A 20,483-nucleotide genomic window follows, 5' to 3' on the forward strand; every position below is an offset into this window, starting at 1 on the left:
CATTTCTGGCTTTCAGACTAAGAATAAAGCTTCCTTCTGTAGCTCCTGTATCCACTCTCATTCATATCTGCAGGGATAGTCAGGATAGGCTGTTAGGGCCTTAAGATTTTGTTTGGCTTTATCTCCAAATCTGCCTTACCATGTCTGTCAAAATGTGATGGGTAGGGTCATGTCAAAAAATGCTAATGCACCATTTAGTCCAGCTAGCGTTACTCATAAATAGAAACACTGTTAAAAAGATGTCATACACTACAAGTTTTTACCAAATAGCTGGGAATTATACTAACATGGGTGTCATCCAGTCCAAAGCACTTTCATTATTACTACATTGCCTTTTAGACCAAAATCACTTGGGCCTTTTCTTTTAGTATAACTGCATCAAGCTACAGTAACAGTTTTCACACATTCAGTGAAATATTGTTATGCATTGCAGGTATAGGACACACGGTACTAATTATACGGAAGAACTGTGAACCAGTCTAGAAATGGGTGAAGAAATAATAGAGTATTTACAGGTTTGGTGGTCCATAATTGGTTAATAATGAAAATTAAAATTTTAGGAAAAATATCTTTTGAGAGCTTATCCTATATGTAATGTAAAAAAAATATTGACAAATTTCTACTGATGCAATTTTAGCATTTTTACAGGCTTGACTCAGGAGTACTCAATACTGAAAGTAGCACCTGATTCATTTGGTGCAGAATCAATAACACGTGTTTCATGCACATGTATGTAAACAAATTGCCGCGGGTCATATGGTGTTCTCCACACATAAGCTTGCACCAAGGTTAGATGTGCACGAAAAATTATAGGTGTCATTATCAGCACCCATAAATTTTAAGTTATTGAATTTTGAATATGATAGTGTTTCCATACGTTTACCATTGGAGTGGAATTAGTACCGTGAGTCCTATATACGACCTATACCATAATAGGAGTTTGTTGTTTCCATGGTTACCACGTGCATACAGGGTGTCAATTTGGTGGTTTTTACATATGACAATCATAATGGAGTCTTTTTATCATGGTTTGGATGTGGTTTTGGAGAAAAATTCTATACAAAAGACAGATGGGGATGGTTTTATACACTGCAGAGTGGAAGTAGATAGCTCAGGCCATAGGGAAAAGAGCATAGTATGGCCTGATGGCAGAATTTCATATGATGGTACCCATAGATTGGCCTGTATGGTTAAATACCATTTAACACATGCAATAATCCCCAAAATGGGGTGGGGTGGGGTAGATTTTATATGTAAGCCACTTATGTCACAATCACTTATGTATCAGTACTGATCATTTAACTTTAGAGACACACTCAGCAGATCAAAGCAGAGAACATTGTAAAAATAAGGACTGTGCACAAAACTGCACATGCTGCATTGCCTCAACCTGTAAATTGAATTATTATATGTCGAGTCACATTGAATATCAGTTATACCGGTCTTATTTCTTATCCTAGAATTAAACTCCTTGACACCTATTCTATGTTCAGCATGTTTCTCATATTGGTACATTACATTTTTGGGTAAACAGTATTGGAACTTTTCTGCATTCCTTTTGTTGAGGGAGCAGGGAGGGATATTTTCACTTAAAATAATAGTTTTCAACCCTTCATTCCAAATATAACTCTGCAAAAGTCCTATCTGTATTGCATTCTTTACACAGGCAGTTTTTCTTCCCCAACCTCTCTTCATACAGTTGAAACATTCTTGATGTATAACTGCATGGTGAACATACTGCTCTCTCCCACCAAACCAGATCTCTTTTTTCTTCATGTACCAAGTCCCATGATAGAAAACCTTCATACTCAGGGTGTTGCAACTTGTGGTCTCAGAACACATTATTCCAAATCTCAGCATTTGATTACTGCGTGCACTAAGTGATATGTGTTTTGTTCACCATATATGTTGTTGTGAATAAATGAAAACAAGCTTCATGTCAGAAATATGGTTTCATATTTGAAACAAAAGCTATTTATAAAACCTACATTGCTCTGTTCTTACCATCAAGTAATAGTAAGGAATCATTTAGCTGTAAATTAGAGCTTGCTATTTGGTTTGCCAAATCAAGGTGCATTACCTCCCCTTTGACTGTAATTGAGTGATTGCAATGTTTGCTTTGTTTCTCTTTTGTTCAATAATGTATGCATTTTTTCAGCTTTATATTAAAAAGTAAGTAATTTAACACTGCTTATAGTGGAAAGCAGCCACAGTAATGATTTTGAGACTTTTTCTTAACTTTTTATGAGCTTTGGGTAAATGTAGGTATATGTTTATGTATTAGACAACTTCAATATGCAATTCAATTCTGTTACTTAAATTTAACAAGTAGTGTATTCAGTGACAATTTTTATCAGTGTCTTAATATTGCATAGAGACATGAACTTGTCTTGGCATAGCAAAGTTTTTCACACATTTCTCCACCTCCAGCATACTTAACAGCTTGAGTCATAACAGTTTGTGCATACACTTTCCGTCTCCAACATCAATGTCAGCATTATAGGAACTTTGGATAGCTTTTTCAAATTTGTCTCTTGATGTCCTTATGTAACATACCTCATGTTGATGTGTTATTTGGGTTGATACACGTTCCCCCCCCCTTTGTTGTGGGGAACATTACCAGGCTTGAAGAAATTACTCTGTCTATTCTTTGCTTATTCACCCTTCCCCATAGTTTTATACTAAAAAGTAGCACTATGTTATTTAATTATTCAGTATAATACAGCTTATGGAACTCTTCCTTGGCTTTTATACCTTTTTATTAACATTTGGGGGTCATGAATCACATGTGATGATAGTTTAAATAAGTTTGGAATATCAGCATCTCTTGATGCTTCATGGGTGTGTGTATTTGTTTTAGTCACAAAAGGGCAATGGCCTCATATCATTTTGACCTGTCATGTGGCACACTTATTTGTTTTGTTTGATTGATGTGAATAGGGATGCACTGTATGTTATTTCTGTGAGAGTCAGCAAGAAAAGAAATGCAATTTTGAAATTTAAAACATTTAAAACTTGTCTTATAGCCAGTGAGAGATGAAAATACTATGCGTCATGTACTTTGATACCCTGTGATGTCATACTTGCTGATGTCAGCATGCTTGTGTTTCTTTTGTGTAGCATGCATGCCATAGAAAGATAACATGAAGATACAAAGGCAGAAAACAATTATTTTAATAACAAGAATAAGCCATTAATAAGTACAATACAACACAGCAACATGTAATGCAGATGCAATTTAACTATAGATATTGGTATCACATATAATGCTATTGCACTGTTATCCATGCACAAGCATGGCCAATTCTTTCTTACAATTATGCTCTAATATCAAGGAGTAAAATACAACTTTTTCAAAAAAAAATTAAATCTGGTTATAGGACACATGGTACTAATTATACGGAAGAACTGTGAACCAGTCTAGAAATGGGTGAAGAAATAATAGAGTATTTACAGGTTTGGTGGTCCATAATTGGTTAATAATGAAAATTAAAATTTTAGGAAAAATATCTTTTGAGAGCTTATCCTATATGTAATGTAAAAAAAATATTGACAAATTTCTACTGATGCAATTTTAGCATTTTTACAGGCTTGACTCAGGAGTACTCAATACTGAAAGTAGCACCTGATTCATTTGGTGCAGAATCAATAACACGTGTTTCATGCACATGTATGTAAACAAATTGCCGTGGGTCATATGGTGTTCTCCACACATAAGCTTGCACCAAGGTTAGATGTGCACGAAAAATTATAGGTGTCATTATCAGCACCCATAAATTTTAAGTTATTGAATTTTGAATATGATAGTGTTTCCATACGTTTACCATTGGAGTGGAATTAGTACCGTGAGTCCTATAAATGTGTCCATTCTTTTAAAGTTTGTACAGGTAAAACCCATTGTAATGTGATTCGTTATAATGTAATTCTGCTTATAACACGATGGTAGCATGGCTCCCATTTTTTATTTAAGGTGTTCTCTCATTTTAACATCTTAAAAACATGCTCTCGGAAAAGCCGATTATTTGTATCCCTAGCAGATTTTAAATCCCAGCACTGCATTTAATGTTGTCTTAACATCACCATGCACCATGTCTGCCATATTGGCATGTATACAATTAAAAACTGTACATTTGATGTCTGATGAAACCCAGCGAACAAAACAAACGATATATGATCAAGAGGATAGTTGAAACTGATGACATTGAAATTTCAATGCACATTTTCTATGTGGAAGTTTTTCTAAAAATTTGTTAGTGAGATCCCGTTTATATCACAGTGTTATTCTTTAGACCCCAATCATTGTGTTATACAGTAAAACCTGTCTTGAGAGACCACTGCTATGAGAGACCGCCTGTCTTGAGAGACCAGGTTCTCCATGTACAGATTTAGAGATTATATAGTGTTATAACCTGTTATGAGAGACCACCTGTCATGAGAGACCATTATGTTTTGGCAGAAGGAGTGATCTTTCAAGACAGGTTCCACTGTAACAGGTTTTACCTGTATTTATTTGGATCTAGTCTAATAATAATGGGTGTCTATAAGAGAATTATTCCAACAACTCATTGTTTCGTTTCAGATTGATCTTGCTATATTCCACAGGCCTTTTCATCGCAACAGAAGCTCTTGATCGAGTTGCTATGAGCAAGCTAGAGAACAAACATTGGCCACAAGTTATCAACTTGATTTGGTTGTCGTAAGTGGATTGTTCAAATTATCATTTTATAAGTTGTAAAAAGCATACATTCACACATTGCTGCAAAAGGCAGCAGGAAGCACAAAGAGCTTAAATACCACCTTACTTAGTAAAATCAGATACTGAACTTTACATCCCATGTTTATATTTATTAGTTTCAGGCTCTTACAGAAAAGTGCTGAAGTTAATAATTGAAACAACTTTGAAAAATTAAAATTACTACAAGAACAACAGGTACTCCTAGACCTGTGTGGCCACATATAAAAAAGAGAATTAGCCAGATGACAGACTGATGCAAATCCTTGTGCTTCCCAGCTATTCTACATGGGGGATGTCTGGATCCAGTGACCAATGTTGCGGCACAGCAGTGTTGCATGTAGGATCTCGTGTTCAGAGAACACTGTGTTCCCCTCTCCCCAGATTTGGGGGATGCAGCATTTGACAGAGAGAAATGAAAATGATACTACGTAATCACAAATAGTGTCATAATACATAGATAATATTGTCTGCTTCAATACTTTGGCTGCCATAACTTTTAACTCATGAAAATCTTATCCTGTTTGAATATCTGTTTAGCCTAAAATGAGCTGCACTATAGAATTTTGCATCTTAGATCTTGCTGTCATTTAACTTAGTGTAAACTCGTTATCTGTTAGCATTATAATGGTCATTGCTTGCATCAATTTATGGGGGTGGGTGGGGGCACAAGGGCAAGATTTGAGGGACATAGGGAAAAAAGTCTGGGAAAACTGTAAGCATACATTCATTGTAAATGTATGTTTATTTCTTCTTGTCCAGCTAGTGTATGGATATTGGAGGGTGAACTTGATAGTTTAAAAGTTATCCACCCATGTCAAGACTGGTGCTCCAGGGGTATGAACCAAAGCCTGTGCATATATTACCATATGCCCAGTAAATGTGTACATTGTTATAGAATTGCAATCCTAAATTTCCAGGTTATGACCCAGAAGCATATCCCCTACCACATGGGCATTACCCTGGGTCTGCTTTTTGCTAATCCAAATTCTTGTTTCAACATTTTAAATATTTTAATTGATTTATTCACTCATCCACATCATCCAACCTCCAGGGTAGAACTCCAAAACTGATCTTGATATTTCTATGAAACTTAGTACACATTAGACCTTGGCCTTTTGCTATTCATTTTCAATATTAATGTTTTTGTTTGTTTGTTGATTTATCTCATTATCCATCATTCACGCATCAGAGCAAAACTCACACAGAAGTATTCGACAAAAGCATTTAAGATATTAGTATGTAACTAAATACAATTATGAGACCTTGTTTGTTTCTGTAGGATAACTTTCATTCCATTCAGGATCTTTCATTAAACTTGGTGCACGTCAAGCAGGTTGTATAGAGGTGCCTTTTGATACAGTAAAAACTGCTATGAGCGACTTCCGCTTGAGCCACCATCTGTCATTTCCAACCACAATCGTAATGCACGGATCGATTTTATTATATAAATGCTCTGTTATGAGTGACCACCTGTTGAAAGCGACCAGTGACCATGATGTCTTGGCAAAATATGCATTTCGACACTGCTATGAACGACCGCATTACAAAATAACAGACACCACTGACTTTGACTTATTCCTTTGTAAACACGAGAGCTCAAGCTACATGTAGTATGCAAACAAAGTGCACATTAAATAACACTACATATGTGTCATTTGTAAACTGCAGTAAACCAGACTAAAGTATATGTTACTAACCACCATTGTAGTGCCAAAGTCATGTGAATAGCCAGTAAAATTAACCATTTTTCCATCAAAGGGAGCGATGATGGACATACACAGCCAATTTAGAGGTTTGTATTTTTTCTTTATATTTGTGAAAACACACACAATGCCAGTAGTCCTAATGTCCCCGTGAGAAATCTTTTGAAAGGGCTTTAGTGTAGGGTTGAGTACATAGTTTGTCTTTCCAATTAATCTGTAATGGCTGGGGGTGGGGTGAATGAGCTCTTTGTCTTTAATACTAGTAAGTGAGAATCATTTCTGGACTCTTTTTTTAAAATTACTTCTGTTACAGTATTTCACCAAGCCAACATCTGTTTACCCAGGTGCAGATGGCCACAACCTTTGGTTATAGAGCTATAACACTGGTGATTTAAACTTCGTCTCAAAATAAATGTACTGTTTCTTGATGACTTAATTATGTCTTTTGGTTTCATTCATTGGTACATAATATAAATTTAGTCCACATTTCCCCAAAACCTGATAAAAACTGAAATAGATCTAGTCGTTATTATGTCAACGCTAATAACAATGGCAGAATCTCTGATGAAAAAAAGAAAAATTCTAACACTGGAAGAAAGAATTAATGTAATTGAAAGAAGTGAAAAAGGGGAGACTGCTTGCAAAATAGCAGCCAGCTTAAATATCTGTAAAACATAAGTTCAGAATGTTATCAATGACAAGAAGTCAATTAGAAATGAAAGGCAGTAAGGTACACAGAGGAAATATGCTGCTGCATGATGGGCAGGGTATGGAGAGCGACCTAGTGGTTAGAGCATCCACATCGGATGTGGGAGGTCGTGGGTTCAATCCCCGGCCAAGTCATACCAAAGACTTACAAAAATGGTACTAACATCTGCCTCGCTTGGTGCTCGGCATTAAGGGGGCACTCACCAGTTATTATGTACTTTTGAGAGAGTGACGTATGTAAGGTGAAGCTGTTTGCATTTAAAACATGCACAGTGGAGAGAATGGTGGCATACCTTTATGTTATATTAATGTAATGTGGATGATATTTCTTTGGATATTGTACTTTTGGAAATTGTACATAAAATTTAAACACACTGCTAACTAAAATGAATGCTCCCTTGTGCTAAAAAATCAGCCTGAATTTGTCTAAAGTACACTATCCATAGCAGCTATTAAAATAGGGAAAATTAATTTTGCCAGACTAGACAATACCAGTTCTGAAAGGGCAATGAATGAATTACCAAATATATAAAATGTGAAAAAGTTATCGGCTCTTTTTTATACAATTTACCTCTGAAGTGCAGGAAGTGAAAATGACCAAGTGAAGCTAGCACTTTCTTGAAAGGTGCACATCTGGAGTATGGCCAAGCTGTATACTCTATAACCCATATTACACCCATCAATCATATACCAAAATAAAGGGAATTAAAGGTTCTTTGAATTATACCTAAGATATACAAGGTCTTTTTTAAATAGCCAGTAAAACCATCAGAAAATCCGGGGAAATTCTTTTTCTTTAAAATCCTAACCCTATGCAAAATGCGAAACTGTAGAGTGCCACCTAAGAGGTTAGTGTTCGGACTGGTTGGTCTGGTGTCAGGATAATGTGACTGGGTGGGACATCATGCTACATGTCTGCAGCATGATGCCCCAGTGCTAGACATCACTATAAGCTGTCACACTGCAGACATCTTAGTGATATGACTGAAAAATTGTTAAAGCTGCGTTAAAAATCCAAATCACACACACTCTTCTTCAACAATGCTAACTACATGTATTGACATGGGAAACTAGTCCATTTTTACACACCTCTTATGAGAGACCATCTGTCTTGAGAGCCCACTTTTGGTTGGCAGAAAGGGTGGTCTCTCATAACAGGTTTTACTGTACTGAGAATTTTTGGTATTTAATATTTTTATTTGTGTCCATGGAAAAAATGTCCAGCATAAGTAGTATATCAATTGTATGTAGCATAACATTGGGTGGGCAGGACCATAGGGTACTATCATAAGTAATATATAATTGGGCTGTCTAGACCAGAGGGTGCTATCATAAGTGGTGTAAAATCAGGAGTTCATGACCATAGGGTACTTTCTGTAACAGTCTTTAAATAAGCATAGCTGCCAATCCTCACCATTTTGGCATGAATTTCATGACACAATGATTCACACTGCATGCAAAAAAATCATGAATTCCCCAATTCTCAATTATTTTAAATCTTTAATAAAATAACCGATTTCCCGTTAAGCGCTAGTCGTGATATCGGCAATTGCCAAAATCGTCCGGTACTGCTGGTCGCGATATTAGTGGAATTATAGCTGATTGGTACAGTTGGCCTGGTAGCAAGCACTTTAGCATATTTTAATCTATATGTATAGGAGTTGTTTTACAATTGCTTTTGAGAGAAACTGGGGCTTAAACAGAATTTTGCTCCGCTCATGGGTGCAAACACTGATCTGAATTACCATTCGGCACCGCATCTTGAAAATGTCTTCACCAACAAGGAAAAAGAAATGTGTTGCACAAAAAGTGAAGTTTAGTTTGGAATACACCAAAAATTGGTCTTGCATTCTGCCATCAAACACCGAGATACATCGTGCTTTTTACATGCAATGTGCCATAAATTTTAGCAGTGGGCATGGTGGTAGAGAGGATGTGAGGAAGCACATTGGTAGCAAAAAGCACATAGAGGTTGGGAAAATTAAGAACTCACAGCAGATTTCAGCTCTCAATGGAAGATCTACAAGCTACCAATGCTGAAGCATAGTTTTTGAATTTTCTTGTTGAGCACAGTAAATGTTTATCAGCTGGAGACCATGCTAAACATTTGTTCTGACAAATATTCCCAGACTTGAAGATTGCTTCATGGATTCATGTCAAAATTCACTAATTTTTACCCCTATTTTCACTAATTGTGAGCCTCGAGGGTTGGCAGCTATGCATAAGCAAGGTACTGGGGAGACATGTCTTTAGCTTGAAAGGAAAAGAAAAGTGAAGGTTGATTTTGATAAAAAATTGAAAGACAGTTACTTTTCTTATCCACCAAATCGTAGTTATATATTGTCATATATTTTTTTTGGCAAACCAGAACATATCTAATTTGTATGCTTTGTTTATTCAGCTTACCACTGAGTTTAGTATGTAGCCTTGTTCTCGGATTTGCATGGTTGTACATCTTTCAACGTCCTGACCAGGCCATTACTCCGAATTATGTATATGGAGTGTTTGGTTATGTCTTGGCCACTGTGATTTATTGCACTTGCCGTCAGCTCTTTGTCATCACAAGTACCTTCATGTTCGTCAAACTGAGGGTAAGTAGAATTTTATTTCTGCCTATTTATAGCATCAAGCGATTCAAGGATATTCTTTGGTCTCACATTACATAAGATTTGTGAGATATAGTAGTCACTTTTCCAGCAGCATCTACAGTGGTGTCAGGAGCATTGCTACATTTTTGCATCAAAGTTTTGAAAGTCTTTTGCATCACTTGCTGCATTTAGGCGAAACAATTTGATAATATCACTGTAGGTCTCAGGTTTATGCCATGATATGCTAGGGGTCCCTGACTTGTCTGTCTCACCTTCCTTAGTGTCAGGGTGAAGTTTTTGAAGGTCACATATCTTCTACCTCATTCGCTGCATTCAGCTGTCACTTTTGGATATGGCAGTGGATCAGTTGGTTATACATGTACACTAATATACTAGGAGTTCCTGAATTTTGGTCTCATCCACTTAAGCAGAAAGCTTGGTTTATCAATGAGGACAATATTAGTTTTATGATAAAGTTTTGAAAGTCATAGAATTCCTGCATTTGTTGCTGCATTCAACTGAAACTTTGTGATAGTATTACAACAGGTCTATAGTTTATACACTGATAAGCAAGGAGTTTATTTACTGCCTTTTTTTGCATATTTAAAACATGTTTGATTATTGTAAAGTTTTGTGAAAAGTTTTGAAAGTCCTTTCTTCAGTTTTGCAGTATTCTTCTGAAAATTTAGAACAATATTTCTGTGGGAGAGAACTGCCACTCCTGATGATTTTATATTTAGGCTAATGGCAGTGACCCTTGAGTTACAGATTTACAAGACAATAACAAACAAATAAAAAAACAATTTTTGTGGTCTGATCTGATCCAGATCTCAGTTGTCATTTTAGACTCAGTCCATTTGGTTCAGGGAACCAGACTTACTGGACAGAAGGTACCTCAGATGCATTAATCTTCCCAGCTGTTAATGCAGAACGCCTGCTTGGTATAACCTTTGGTTCTTACAGTAGAGCAGCATCCGGAAATCTTGTAGAACAAATGAAAGCAGCTTGAAAGAGAAGGGGTAAATCAGTCTCTTAAAAAGTTGAAAGAATCAGCAGAGAAATGTTAAAGAGAATACTTAGATGTTTAGCCATTTGTATAAAATAGGGATAAAAGCCAGGAAAGGTGATGATTGCATTTATTGGACATGGATTGCACATTTGCCCAAAGGGTTGAAAGTTAATTGATGTTACTATATGAATTAAAAAAAACTAATAAACATTAGGTTGAGTGAAGAGATCTAGCAATAAGTAATTGAAATATGTGTTTGGAAGTAGTTCCATAACTGAACTGGAGATCATTATTGCCTAAGTGTACTTTAAAAACTTTTAGTTCAACATACTGTTGCCTTTTCTGCATCAAACTACATTTATGCATGTATTCCAGGTCAACAGTAGCTGTACATGATGTTTTGTTACTTATTGCGGAAAATGGGTATAACTTACACCCAAACAATTGACTGCCTTTCGGAGGTCTTTTTGATATTGGCAGGTCAGCTAATAGATAAAAAATAAATTTATTTTTGAGCACATTGATCTTTTTATATAAAACCTCTATACAAGTGAAGCTGGCTAAGTTATCAAGTCCAAAAGATCAGAGTTTCCAGAGAGTTGTTTATCCTAATCAGGCTTAGCATGTATTTGTATTTCATATTATCATGCACTATTACTGACAGTTATAAGCAATATTATGGTATATATTTATTTCATTAAAATGCACTATTATTTACAGTCATAAGCGATATCATGGTATATCTGTATTTTGTAATATCATGCACTATTACTGACAGTTATAAGCAATATCATAGTATACATGTATCTGTATTTCATATTATCATGCACTATTATTTACAGTTATAAGCAATATCATGGTATATCCATATTTCATGTTATAATGCACTGTTACTAACAGTCACAAACAATATCACCGTATATCCGTATTTCATATTATTGTGCACTATTACTGACAGTCATAAGCAGTATCCTAATATATTTGTATTTCGTATTGTCATGCTTTTACTGACAGTCATAAGTAATATCATGGTCTATTTGTATTTCATATTATCGTGCACTATTACTGACAGTCATAAGCAGTATCCTAATATATTTGTATTTCGTATTGTCATGCTTTTACTGACAGTCATAAGTAATATCATGGTATATTTGTATTTCATATTATCGTGCACTATTACTGACAGTCATAAGCAGTATCCTAATATATTTGTATTTCGTATTGTCATGCTTTTACTGACAGTCATGAGTAATATCATGGTATATTTGTATTTCATATTATCATGCACAATTACTGACAATCATAAGCAATACCACAGAATATCTATAATGGATCCAGAGTCAACCATGTCTTACTGTTACCTTCAAAGAAGACTGTTAAACAGTAGGCAGGCAGATAATGTGCTGTTCATGATTATCTTGTTCAGTTATTGTCTCAATTTCAATCTGTTATCTCTTCTAAAATCAATCTATTGCAGTAATATAGCAATATTCCATCCAGTATTGGAATGTATTGCAGTATGATTGTCACATCATTATATTATCAAAATCTGTCTTAAGAGTAGGGTGTTTGGTAGTCAGACCTTTGAGGTAACTAAAGGCACCATATTACCTGTTAGTAGGGTGTTTGGTAGTCAGACCTTTGAGGTAACTAAAGGCACCATATTACCCAGTAGTAGGGTGTTTGGTAGTCAGACCTTTGTGGTAACTCAGTACACATCAGATTTCTTTATTATTCAAGAGTTTTTGTTTGGAGTCATTGTTATACAAGAGGTGTTGGTGGAATGTGATATAAAGTTGAAACCATTGTCATATATTATACATCTTGCTATCACATTGAGATATCGTTAGTATGTTTTTACATCTTCCTGTCACATTGAGATATCATTAGTATGTTTTTACGTCTCGCTATCACATTGAGATATCATTAGTATGTTTTTACGTCTCGCTATCACAATTAGATATCATTAGTATGTTTTTACATCTTGCTATCACATTGAGATATCATTAGCATGTTTTTACATCTTCCAATCTCATTGAGATATCATTATGTTTTTACATCTTCCTGTCACGTTGAGATATTATTAGTGTTTTTTTACATCCTGCTATCACACTGAGATATCAATAGTATGTTTGAACACAGGAAGAAATATAAGATCACAATGATGCCCTTTTTTTCATTTGTAGGTTATAATAAATGGAATTTCAGAGCTGCTGAAATGTGTGGTCAACGTAATCCTTGTCATTTACTTCCCACATTGGGGTGTAATCAACTTTGCATTGTCTCAGGTAAGAAACATTTGATTTTCCTCACAGTTCTTGCACATTCTATTTGCCTTGCCTGCAAAGACAAGACTTGGATATTTCTTTGTGGCAGAATCAGATACGTCATGATTATTAGGTTACAGATTTGCATGTGATTGAATGTGTTCTGTGGAATATTTATTTTGTTTATTTAATCTCTATTTCTTTAGTTATTCTTTTGGTGTGATCTTGAGCCATTATTGACCACATTTTTTCAAATATAGTTTATATTAAATTGGGTCTTACCATTTTGTCCCTTATTTTCATTCTTTGTTTGTTTGTCTTATGTTCATATATTCATGATAGCTCCCATAATATTGCTTTCAACCAGATATAGTGTGTAGCATTATAGTGACCAAGTTCATTTGTCACATTTTTACATAAGCAGTGTTGTAGACCCTGATTGTGAGACCTACCTGCTTTTGTTTCTACACAATAACTCCTTAATTTTTGCTACATTTCAGCCAAATTTGTTATGCAACTTGATATTAACGAGACCTTGGCAGAGTTCATTTGTTAGTGCTCTACACCAAAGGTTAGCAGAGTTGTAGACCCTGACTGTCAGATCCACACAAATATAGTACCTAATCATAATATATTAGAACATCCACTACCTCACAAATCCAGCTCATCCTGTTAAAAAAAAGACGTTTATCATGTCTTTTGGCTTGTTTCAGCTGGAATGGAAATCAGAGTAGAGTGGTCTCCCCATGGGTAGAAGAATTAGCATCAAATTCCATTGTTTGCAAGTTGTGACTCAACTCATACCTGTCTGCATGTTATCTTTACAAGGCTCACAATTACATTCCATTTTGTGCCTTTTCATAAAGTTTAGCAAGCAGTCCTTGTTTGTTTTCACAATCTGCATACACCTCTTACTGAAAATATACCATACATTTTGCACTCTCTTGCCTGTTTTTTGCATATGATAAGTGGTCATTCTCTATTCTCCATATTTAGTGCATTTTATGCCAAGTAAATGATCATATATTCTCAGTAATTAGGTTGTTTCTGTAATTTGGTACGCCTTTTATTAGCTTTACCCGTTATACACCAGAATATGGGATGGTCTGTTATATGTCATCCATTGTTTGTCGTCCATTGTCCATCACTCCATTAGCACAAGTTTGTTATCACTACTCCTAAACTGCTTCGAGGATTACCTTGTTACTTTATAAGCACCTTCATTCCATGGTCTAGTTGGTCCTAAATAAATACTGCTACTTGGACATCCAATAGGGCTTCCACGGTGGCCATTTTGAAATATTTGTTATCGCTACTCCTCCAGAATGAATCATCTTCTCAAAATATGGTTGTCACTTAAAGACTTCTTATGATAATATCTAGTTGGTCCTAAATGAAAATGGTGCCAATCTGATATCCAGTTTGGCCACCATTTCAGCCATCTTGAAAATCATGCTCTTGCTATTGTTCCTAAATGTATGGTCATATCGGCATAAGGTTTTCACTAAAAGACTTCTTATGATATCTTGTTGGTCCTAAATTAAAATTGTATTGATCTGATTTTCAATATGGCCACCAAGGCAGCCATCTTGAAAATCTTGTTATCACTACTCCCATGAAAGAATTCTTTTGATGTTTTTTATTTAACATGATGTAGTCTTGTCAAAAGGCTAAACTACTTAGAGCATTGCCTTTGAAACTTTATACACACATTCATCCCATGGTTTAGTTGGTCCTGAATAAAAATAGTGCTGCTCAAAAATTCAATATGGCTGCCACAATGCCCATCCTGAAAATCTTGTCACTATTCTTCCTGAATTGATGGTCATATCAACATGGGGTTTTCACCAAAAGACTTCTTAGGATGTCTAGTTGGTCCTTATTTAAAATGGTTATGGTGCCAATCAAAAATCCAATATGGCTGCTACATCAATCAACTTAAAAATCTTTTTATTTCTACTCATTCTGAATGGATGGTTATATTAATATGGAGTTTATACTAAAAGACTTATGATGTCTAGTTGGTCTGAAATAAACATGGTGCCAATCTGACATCCAATATGGCCTCCACTACAGCAATCTTGAAAATCTTCTTGTGGCCACTCCTCCTGAGTGGATAGACCTATCAGCATGGAGTTTTCACTCATGATGTTTAGTTGGTCCTAATGAAAACTGCTGATATGATGTTAAATGAATGTCCAGTGGTGTTGCTATGGCATGCCATCTTGAAAATCTTATTGCCACTTCTTCTGAATGGATGGTTGTATCAAGCTTGGGGTTTTCACTAAAATTCTTTTTATGATGTCTAGCTGGACATAAAATTGATCCCAATCTGTCATCCAATAAGGTCATCTTAAAAATCTCTACTAGAACAGGAAGTCATATTTACATGGGGGTTTTACCACAAGATTTCTTATGATGTTCACTTGGTCTCAAATGGAAATGGTGCAGATCTAGCTTTCAGATTTGTTACCATTTAAGTCAGTTTGAAAATATTGTGATCTCTACTCTTGTCCAAATCGATGGCTATATCAACATGCAGTTTTCACCACTAGACCTATTACAATATCTAGTTGGTCTTAAATCAAAATGGTGCCAATCGTAAATCCATTATGGCCGCTATGACAGCTGTCTTAAAAATCTTTTTGTCACTACTCTCCATGAATGGATAATCTTCTAATGATGTCCAAAATTGCCCTGAATGAAAATGGTACCAAGTGTGCCACAGCAGCTAATTTGAAAATCTTAACAAAGAGTCAACCATTTCAAAGGTTCCATGACCCAAAGCCCCACTTTCATTTATTGGGAGTAACCAGAGATATAGGAAGGACCCCACTAAGGCACTTCCAGTATAAAAATCTTCTAAGGAACCAGTTTCCCAGAGCTAGAGACAGAACACAACAGGGAGAGAAGTACAGATTGTAGCCCAGTTCCTCTCTTCATCAGTCTTCGTCATGCAGAAAAGGACACCATGTTTGTCACATCCTTGGGAAAACTTCAGCAATTGACCATATATGCTCTCATCTAGAAAATGGTGGTAGACATAACACCAAGCTCAAATGGATTCTACTCACATCACATATGGGATCTGAGAAGTACTCTAAAATCATTTTTGACTTCCAAAACCATTCCTTCATATTCCCGGAAATGCCTAGGGCTCCTACCTTAAGGACCATGTTGACATTTCTGACATAAAACTACATGGACAACATCATTCAGAAACTCAAGCTGAGTAATGATTTTGTACAAACACATGATCCCCTATTTCTGTTTTGTTTCACCTAATATTTATTTTCAATAAGAACATATTTGATATTTTTTCATGTTCCAGCTTTTCACTCATTCAGAAATGTGGTTTGTATGAATTTTCAATTAGGTTTAACTCCTTAATTGTTGTACCTTGACAATCAGTCTTGTGGAGTCCTCTATCCTCTTGGAGAGTTGAATACGTTGAGATTTATAGAATTCAGAAATCTGGATTAAAATTTTGGTAATGTTGCAGCCTTGTTAGGTACATAGCACTTGCAACTGCAATGAAGCTTGCACACATGCACGTACTCATTCAACTAGATAGTTCATGACTACATCAAAATTTGGTTGATCTTTCCTGCTTTCAGGTTTTATCTGCTGTCCTGTATGTGATTTGCTATTACGGGTATGTAATATATTACATGAGAGGGCTGGATGAAAGCAGTGACTTTCCAGTTAAAAAAGTTAGAGACCTCTTCCCAAGGAGACTTGAAGGAAAGGTAATTATCCTGTTTATATTGCACAAAAATATTCATATATTTTACTTTTACAACAGAGAAAAATCTAAAAAAGTGAATGTAATTTGTTATAGTGTCCCATTTTTAAAAATAATCTACTTTTGTTGTTTTAGTGGCATGTGACTGAAGAAATAATTGATGGATGAGATCTAGTAATGGATTAAGTCTCTTTCAGCTAGTGAAGTATTAATTGTTCAGATTGTATTACTTGATAATATATAAATAGGTTCTATCAGTCCATTTAAGACAACTATGAAAACTTGATGCACATTTTAGACCAGTGATCCAGCTGTGCCTTTAGCTGTGCACAATTCTACTGTTGCAGTAGTTTTGGCCAAACTGTAAGCAGTCAGGCTTGCAGAGTGGTGATATCTGTTAGTTTCATGGTTTGCATTGAGGTAATTTTCTCAGACACTTGCCCGTGGTTTCACATGGTCTAGAATGTATTGCATTATGGGGAGTACTACAGCTAATCACTGAAGACTAACATGATGTTGAATTGTGCTTTTTCACATAAAAGTGATTTGAAGTTTTAATTCCATAGTTAATTCTTTTTTCATGTTTGGGATCTACATTGGTTCCTCTCCTTATTGTGTTTGCTGAACATCAGAACACCACTGAATGCACTTTGGTCTTTACATGAAAAATTAACTTTACGCCAGTGTGAAAGAATAGTAATGCTGTTGTAATATGACATATCATATATCAGTTTGGCATAAAAATTCACTGCCATTGGTTTTCATCAAAAGACAGTATTTCAGTTTTACAACTATATTTTTTAAGTGGCCATTTTTTGCTGAAGTGCTGTTAAATCCTATTAAGTCTGTTAAATTTTTAAAATGGTAATAGAGATGTATTGAATGAAATTAGGAAAATGATGTAATCAAAAAATAGATGCTTAAATCGGGAATCACTGGCAATGGGGTTGGCTAGAGAAGCAAGTTGATTATTTGAAGTTGAAAATTGTTTGACAAACAAAGAACATATGGAAAAGCTATGTTGAATATGCTCTGGAATAGAAATTGTATTTGTTGGAATCATTTTATTGCACTGTTGAGAATAGAATTGTAAAGACGATAAACAGTTGCATGTGTTATCTTTTTTTAATTTGACTGGTAATACACCAGACGAGAACATATAGCCTGCCATCAGTATAATGTTCATTTATCGATTAGCACAGGACTGTTATCACTGCTTCTTGAGTTACTGGGAAGATTTCTTGAAACTTTACGAGCACTTTAAGCCAAAGGTCAAGATGGAATGAAACAAAATGATACCTTCAGTCAGCTTGACAAACTTGTTATTGCTACTCTTTCTGAACAGATGATCATAATGACATTGGGGTTTTCACTGAAAGATTATATGATGCCCAGATGGTTATGATTGGTATTAAATGGCTTCCATCACTAATGTTTAGTTCTACTCTTCATAGACAATTGTCTTGAAAATCTTGTTATTGTTGCTCCATCTAAACATGGTCATATCAACATCGGGTTTTCACCAGAAGACTTTAGTTGCTTCTAGATAAAATATGGTTTAGATCTGACATCCAGTATGGCCACCACAGGGACAACTTGAAAATCATACTGTTTATAATTCTTCTGAACAGAAAGTGATATCATCATGTGGCTTTCACCAGAAGACTTATTTTGTCTGGTTGCTTTCAAATTGAAAATGGTACTAATGTGACCTCCATGATAGCCACCACTGGTCATCTTTAAATCTTATCGCTACTCTCAATGGATAGATGTCATATCGACAGGGGTTTGAAATGTTTATTTGGTTTTAAATGAAAATAGTCCTTATCTGATATCCAGTATGGTTTTGCTACTCCTTTTGAATGGATGGTCATAATCATATGTGGTATTCAAAAAATGACTTGTAAAAATGTATGGTTGGTCTTTCATGAAAATGGTGTTGATCTTAAATCCAGTACCAGTAAAACTGCAATAGTGGCTGCTTTCAAAAGACCTGGTTTAAACACTCAAGTTTAAAAGAAGAAATGTTCTTATCTTGAATTCGTGAAAATATTTTAGCTAGTAAATTGTCAGTCTCTTGTTTTATTTTCATTCACATTGATGTTGGTTTTATATGTATGTGTTCCTAATATATTTCAGCCATTCATAGATAAATACCAGGCCAAACTTGCAGTCAGTATATTCAAACAGTGTCTTCTAAAACAGTTTCTTACTGAAGGTATGTAATGTCAGTTATTCATTAAAGTATTTATGTTCTTCTGATAAATTACAGTACAGTACTACCTGTTTATCATGGCATCTTTGCACCTAAGGTAATAATGTTAACATGTTGAGGTTGGGGTGGGGTTGGGCTGGAAAAACATGCATGCATACAAGTGAAAATTTGTCAGTGGTGACATGTTGTTAATGAATAGAACTTGCACAGAAAATAAACAATGGAAATTTTGATTACATGAAGACAAAATAGTTTGAAATACACTTGTATATTGACAACTTACATTTGTGTAATACAGTCCATCATGCATTAGGTACTGTAGATTTATATGACAATCCATGAATATTAGTATATATCATATATTAGAAAGTTAACCTATCAATCAAATCCCATTGGAAAACACATACATAAACACACTTTTATAGCACATGGCTGGATAGTTGTTTACATGCTACATGCAATTAAATTGGCCTAGATTTTGGCCTGGGCAAGACAGATATAATCATACTGCTAAGGCTACCAAGTGAATGAAGCTATTCATAGGGAATTAAAACATGTCATGCAATTAAATTGGCCTAGATTTTGGCCTGGGCAAGACAGATATAATCATACTGCTGAGGCTACCAAGTGAATGAAGCTATTCATAGGGAATTAAAACCTGTCAGCAAGTGCAAAATGTTCACAAACATCTTTGCAAGATGTCCTGCATTTAACTTCCTTGAATGCCAGGTCTTGAGTTTCAAGAGATGATGTTTTTTGACAATTGTTGATAACTTATTTTTTTTTAACTTGATAAAAATTAACTAATTAAAATTGTTTAAGCCAGTTACAATAGATGAACTGTGCAGAAATCACAGTAACATCCATATAAAGGGTCAACTTAATTTGTTGTTAAAATTGCATGCCATAATAAACCACTAAGTCGTTGCTTTTACATTATTGGTGAATTGTCTCACAGAATTTGTGGTTGTACATTTAAAATTAATTGTAAGTTATATGAAAATACACCAATTTGGCTTTTTATTTTTGAATGATTTTTAAAAAATCTTGATGTAGTGTGTAGGGTCATGCAGTTGCAGTATGCTGTTTTTATTAGTACAATGATATATGGTTGTACAGTCAATGGTATGTGCTCTCAGTGAAGTGATAGTTAAAATTGCCATCTTGAGCAGTTAACCAGTACAAGCATATATTGACAGAGTTGTCTCCAGTGGTTTACAAGTGTGATTCTAGCCATGGAGCTTTTGTTTGTTGGTGTTTGCTTGAAATGGATATTTGAGTTCTGACTTTAAAAGGAAAGAAACTCCATCTTTACTGATACATAAAATTGTGAGCACTACTTGTCAGCTTTATTTGTATTGAAAGTCTGTCATTGGTTGTTAACTTTAATTGACTTTGTTTGATCTCCATAAATAATGAATAACATTAGATGAATATTTGTGTTCGACAGTGAAAATTATAATTCTTATGTGTCAACAAATATTTCAAGCAACCCCCATTCCCCTCTTTCTAC

The 20,483-nt window shown here is 35.1% G+C and overlaps 1 protein-coding gene across 3 annotated transcripts in view; it reads left to right on the top strand.

Moving 5' to 3' along the window:
• LOC149787856 (man(5)GlcNAc(2)-PP-dolichol translocation protein RFT1-like) overlaps positions 1 to 20,483 on the top strand; it is a 56,667-nt gene that overhangs the window by 15,176 nt on the left and 21,008 nt on the right. For all 3 annotated transcript variants that reach the window (XM_089974080.1, XM_089974082.1, XM_089974081.1), the window contains exons 4-8: positions 4,580 to 4,696; positions 9,548 to 9,737; positions 12,930 to 13,031; positions 16,628 to 16,759; positions 18,895 to 18,973. In XM_089974080.1, coding sequence (XP_089830206.1) covers positions 4,580 to 4,696; positions 9,548 to 9,737; positions 12,930 to 13,031; positions 16,628 to 16,759; positions 18,895 to 18,973 — 620 coding nt within the window. The remainder of the gene's footprint in view (positions 1 to 4,579; positions 4,697 to 9,547; positions 9,738 to 12,929; positions 13,032 to 16,627; positions 16,760 to 18,894; positions 18,974 to 20,483) is intronic.

The sequence above is a fragment of the Sinohyriopsis cumingii genome, chromosome 11 (genome assembly GCF_028554795.1).
Source record: "Sinohyriopsis cumingii isolate HCF-2022 chromosome 11, ASM2855479v2, whole genome shotgun sequence".
Taxonomy (NCBI): Eukaryota; Metazoa; Mollusca; class Bivalvia; order Unionida; family Unionidae; genus Sinohyriopsis; species Sinohyriopsis cumingii.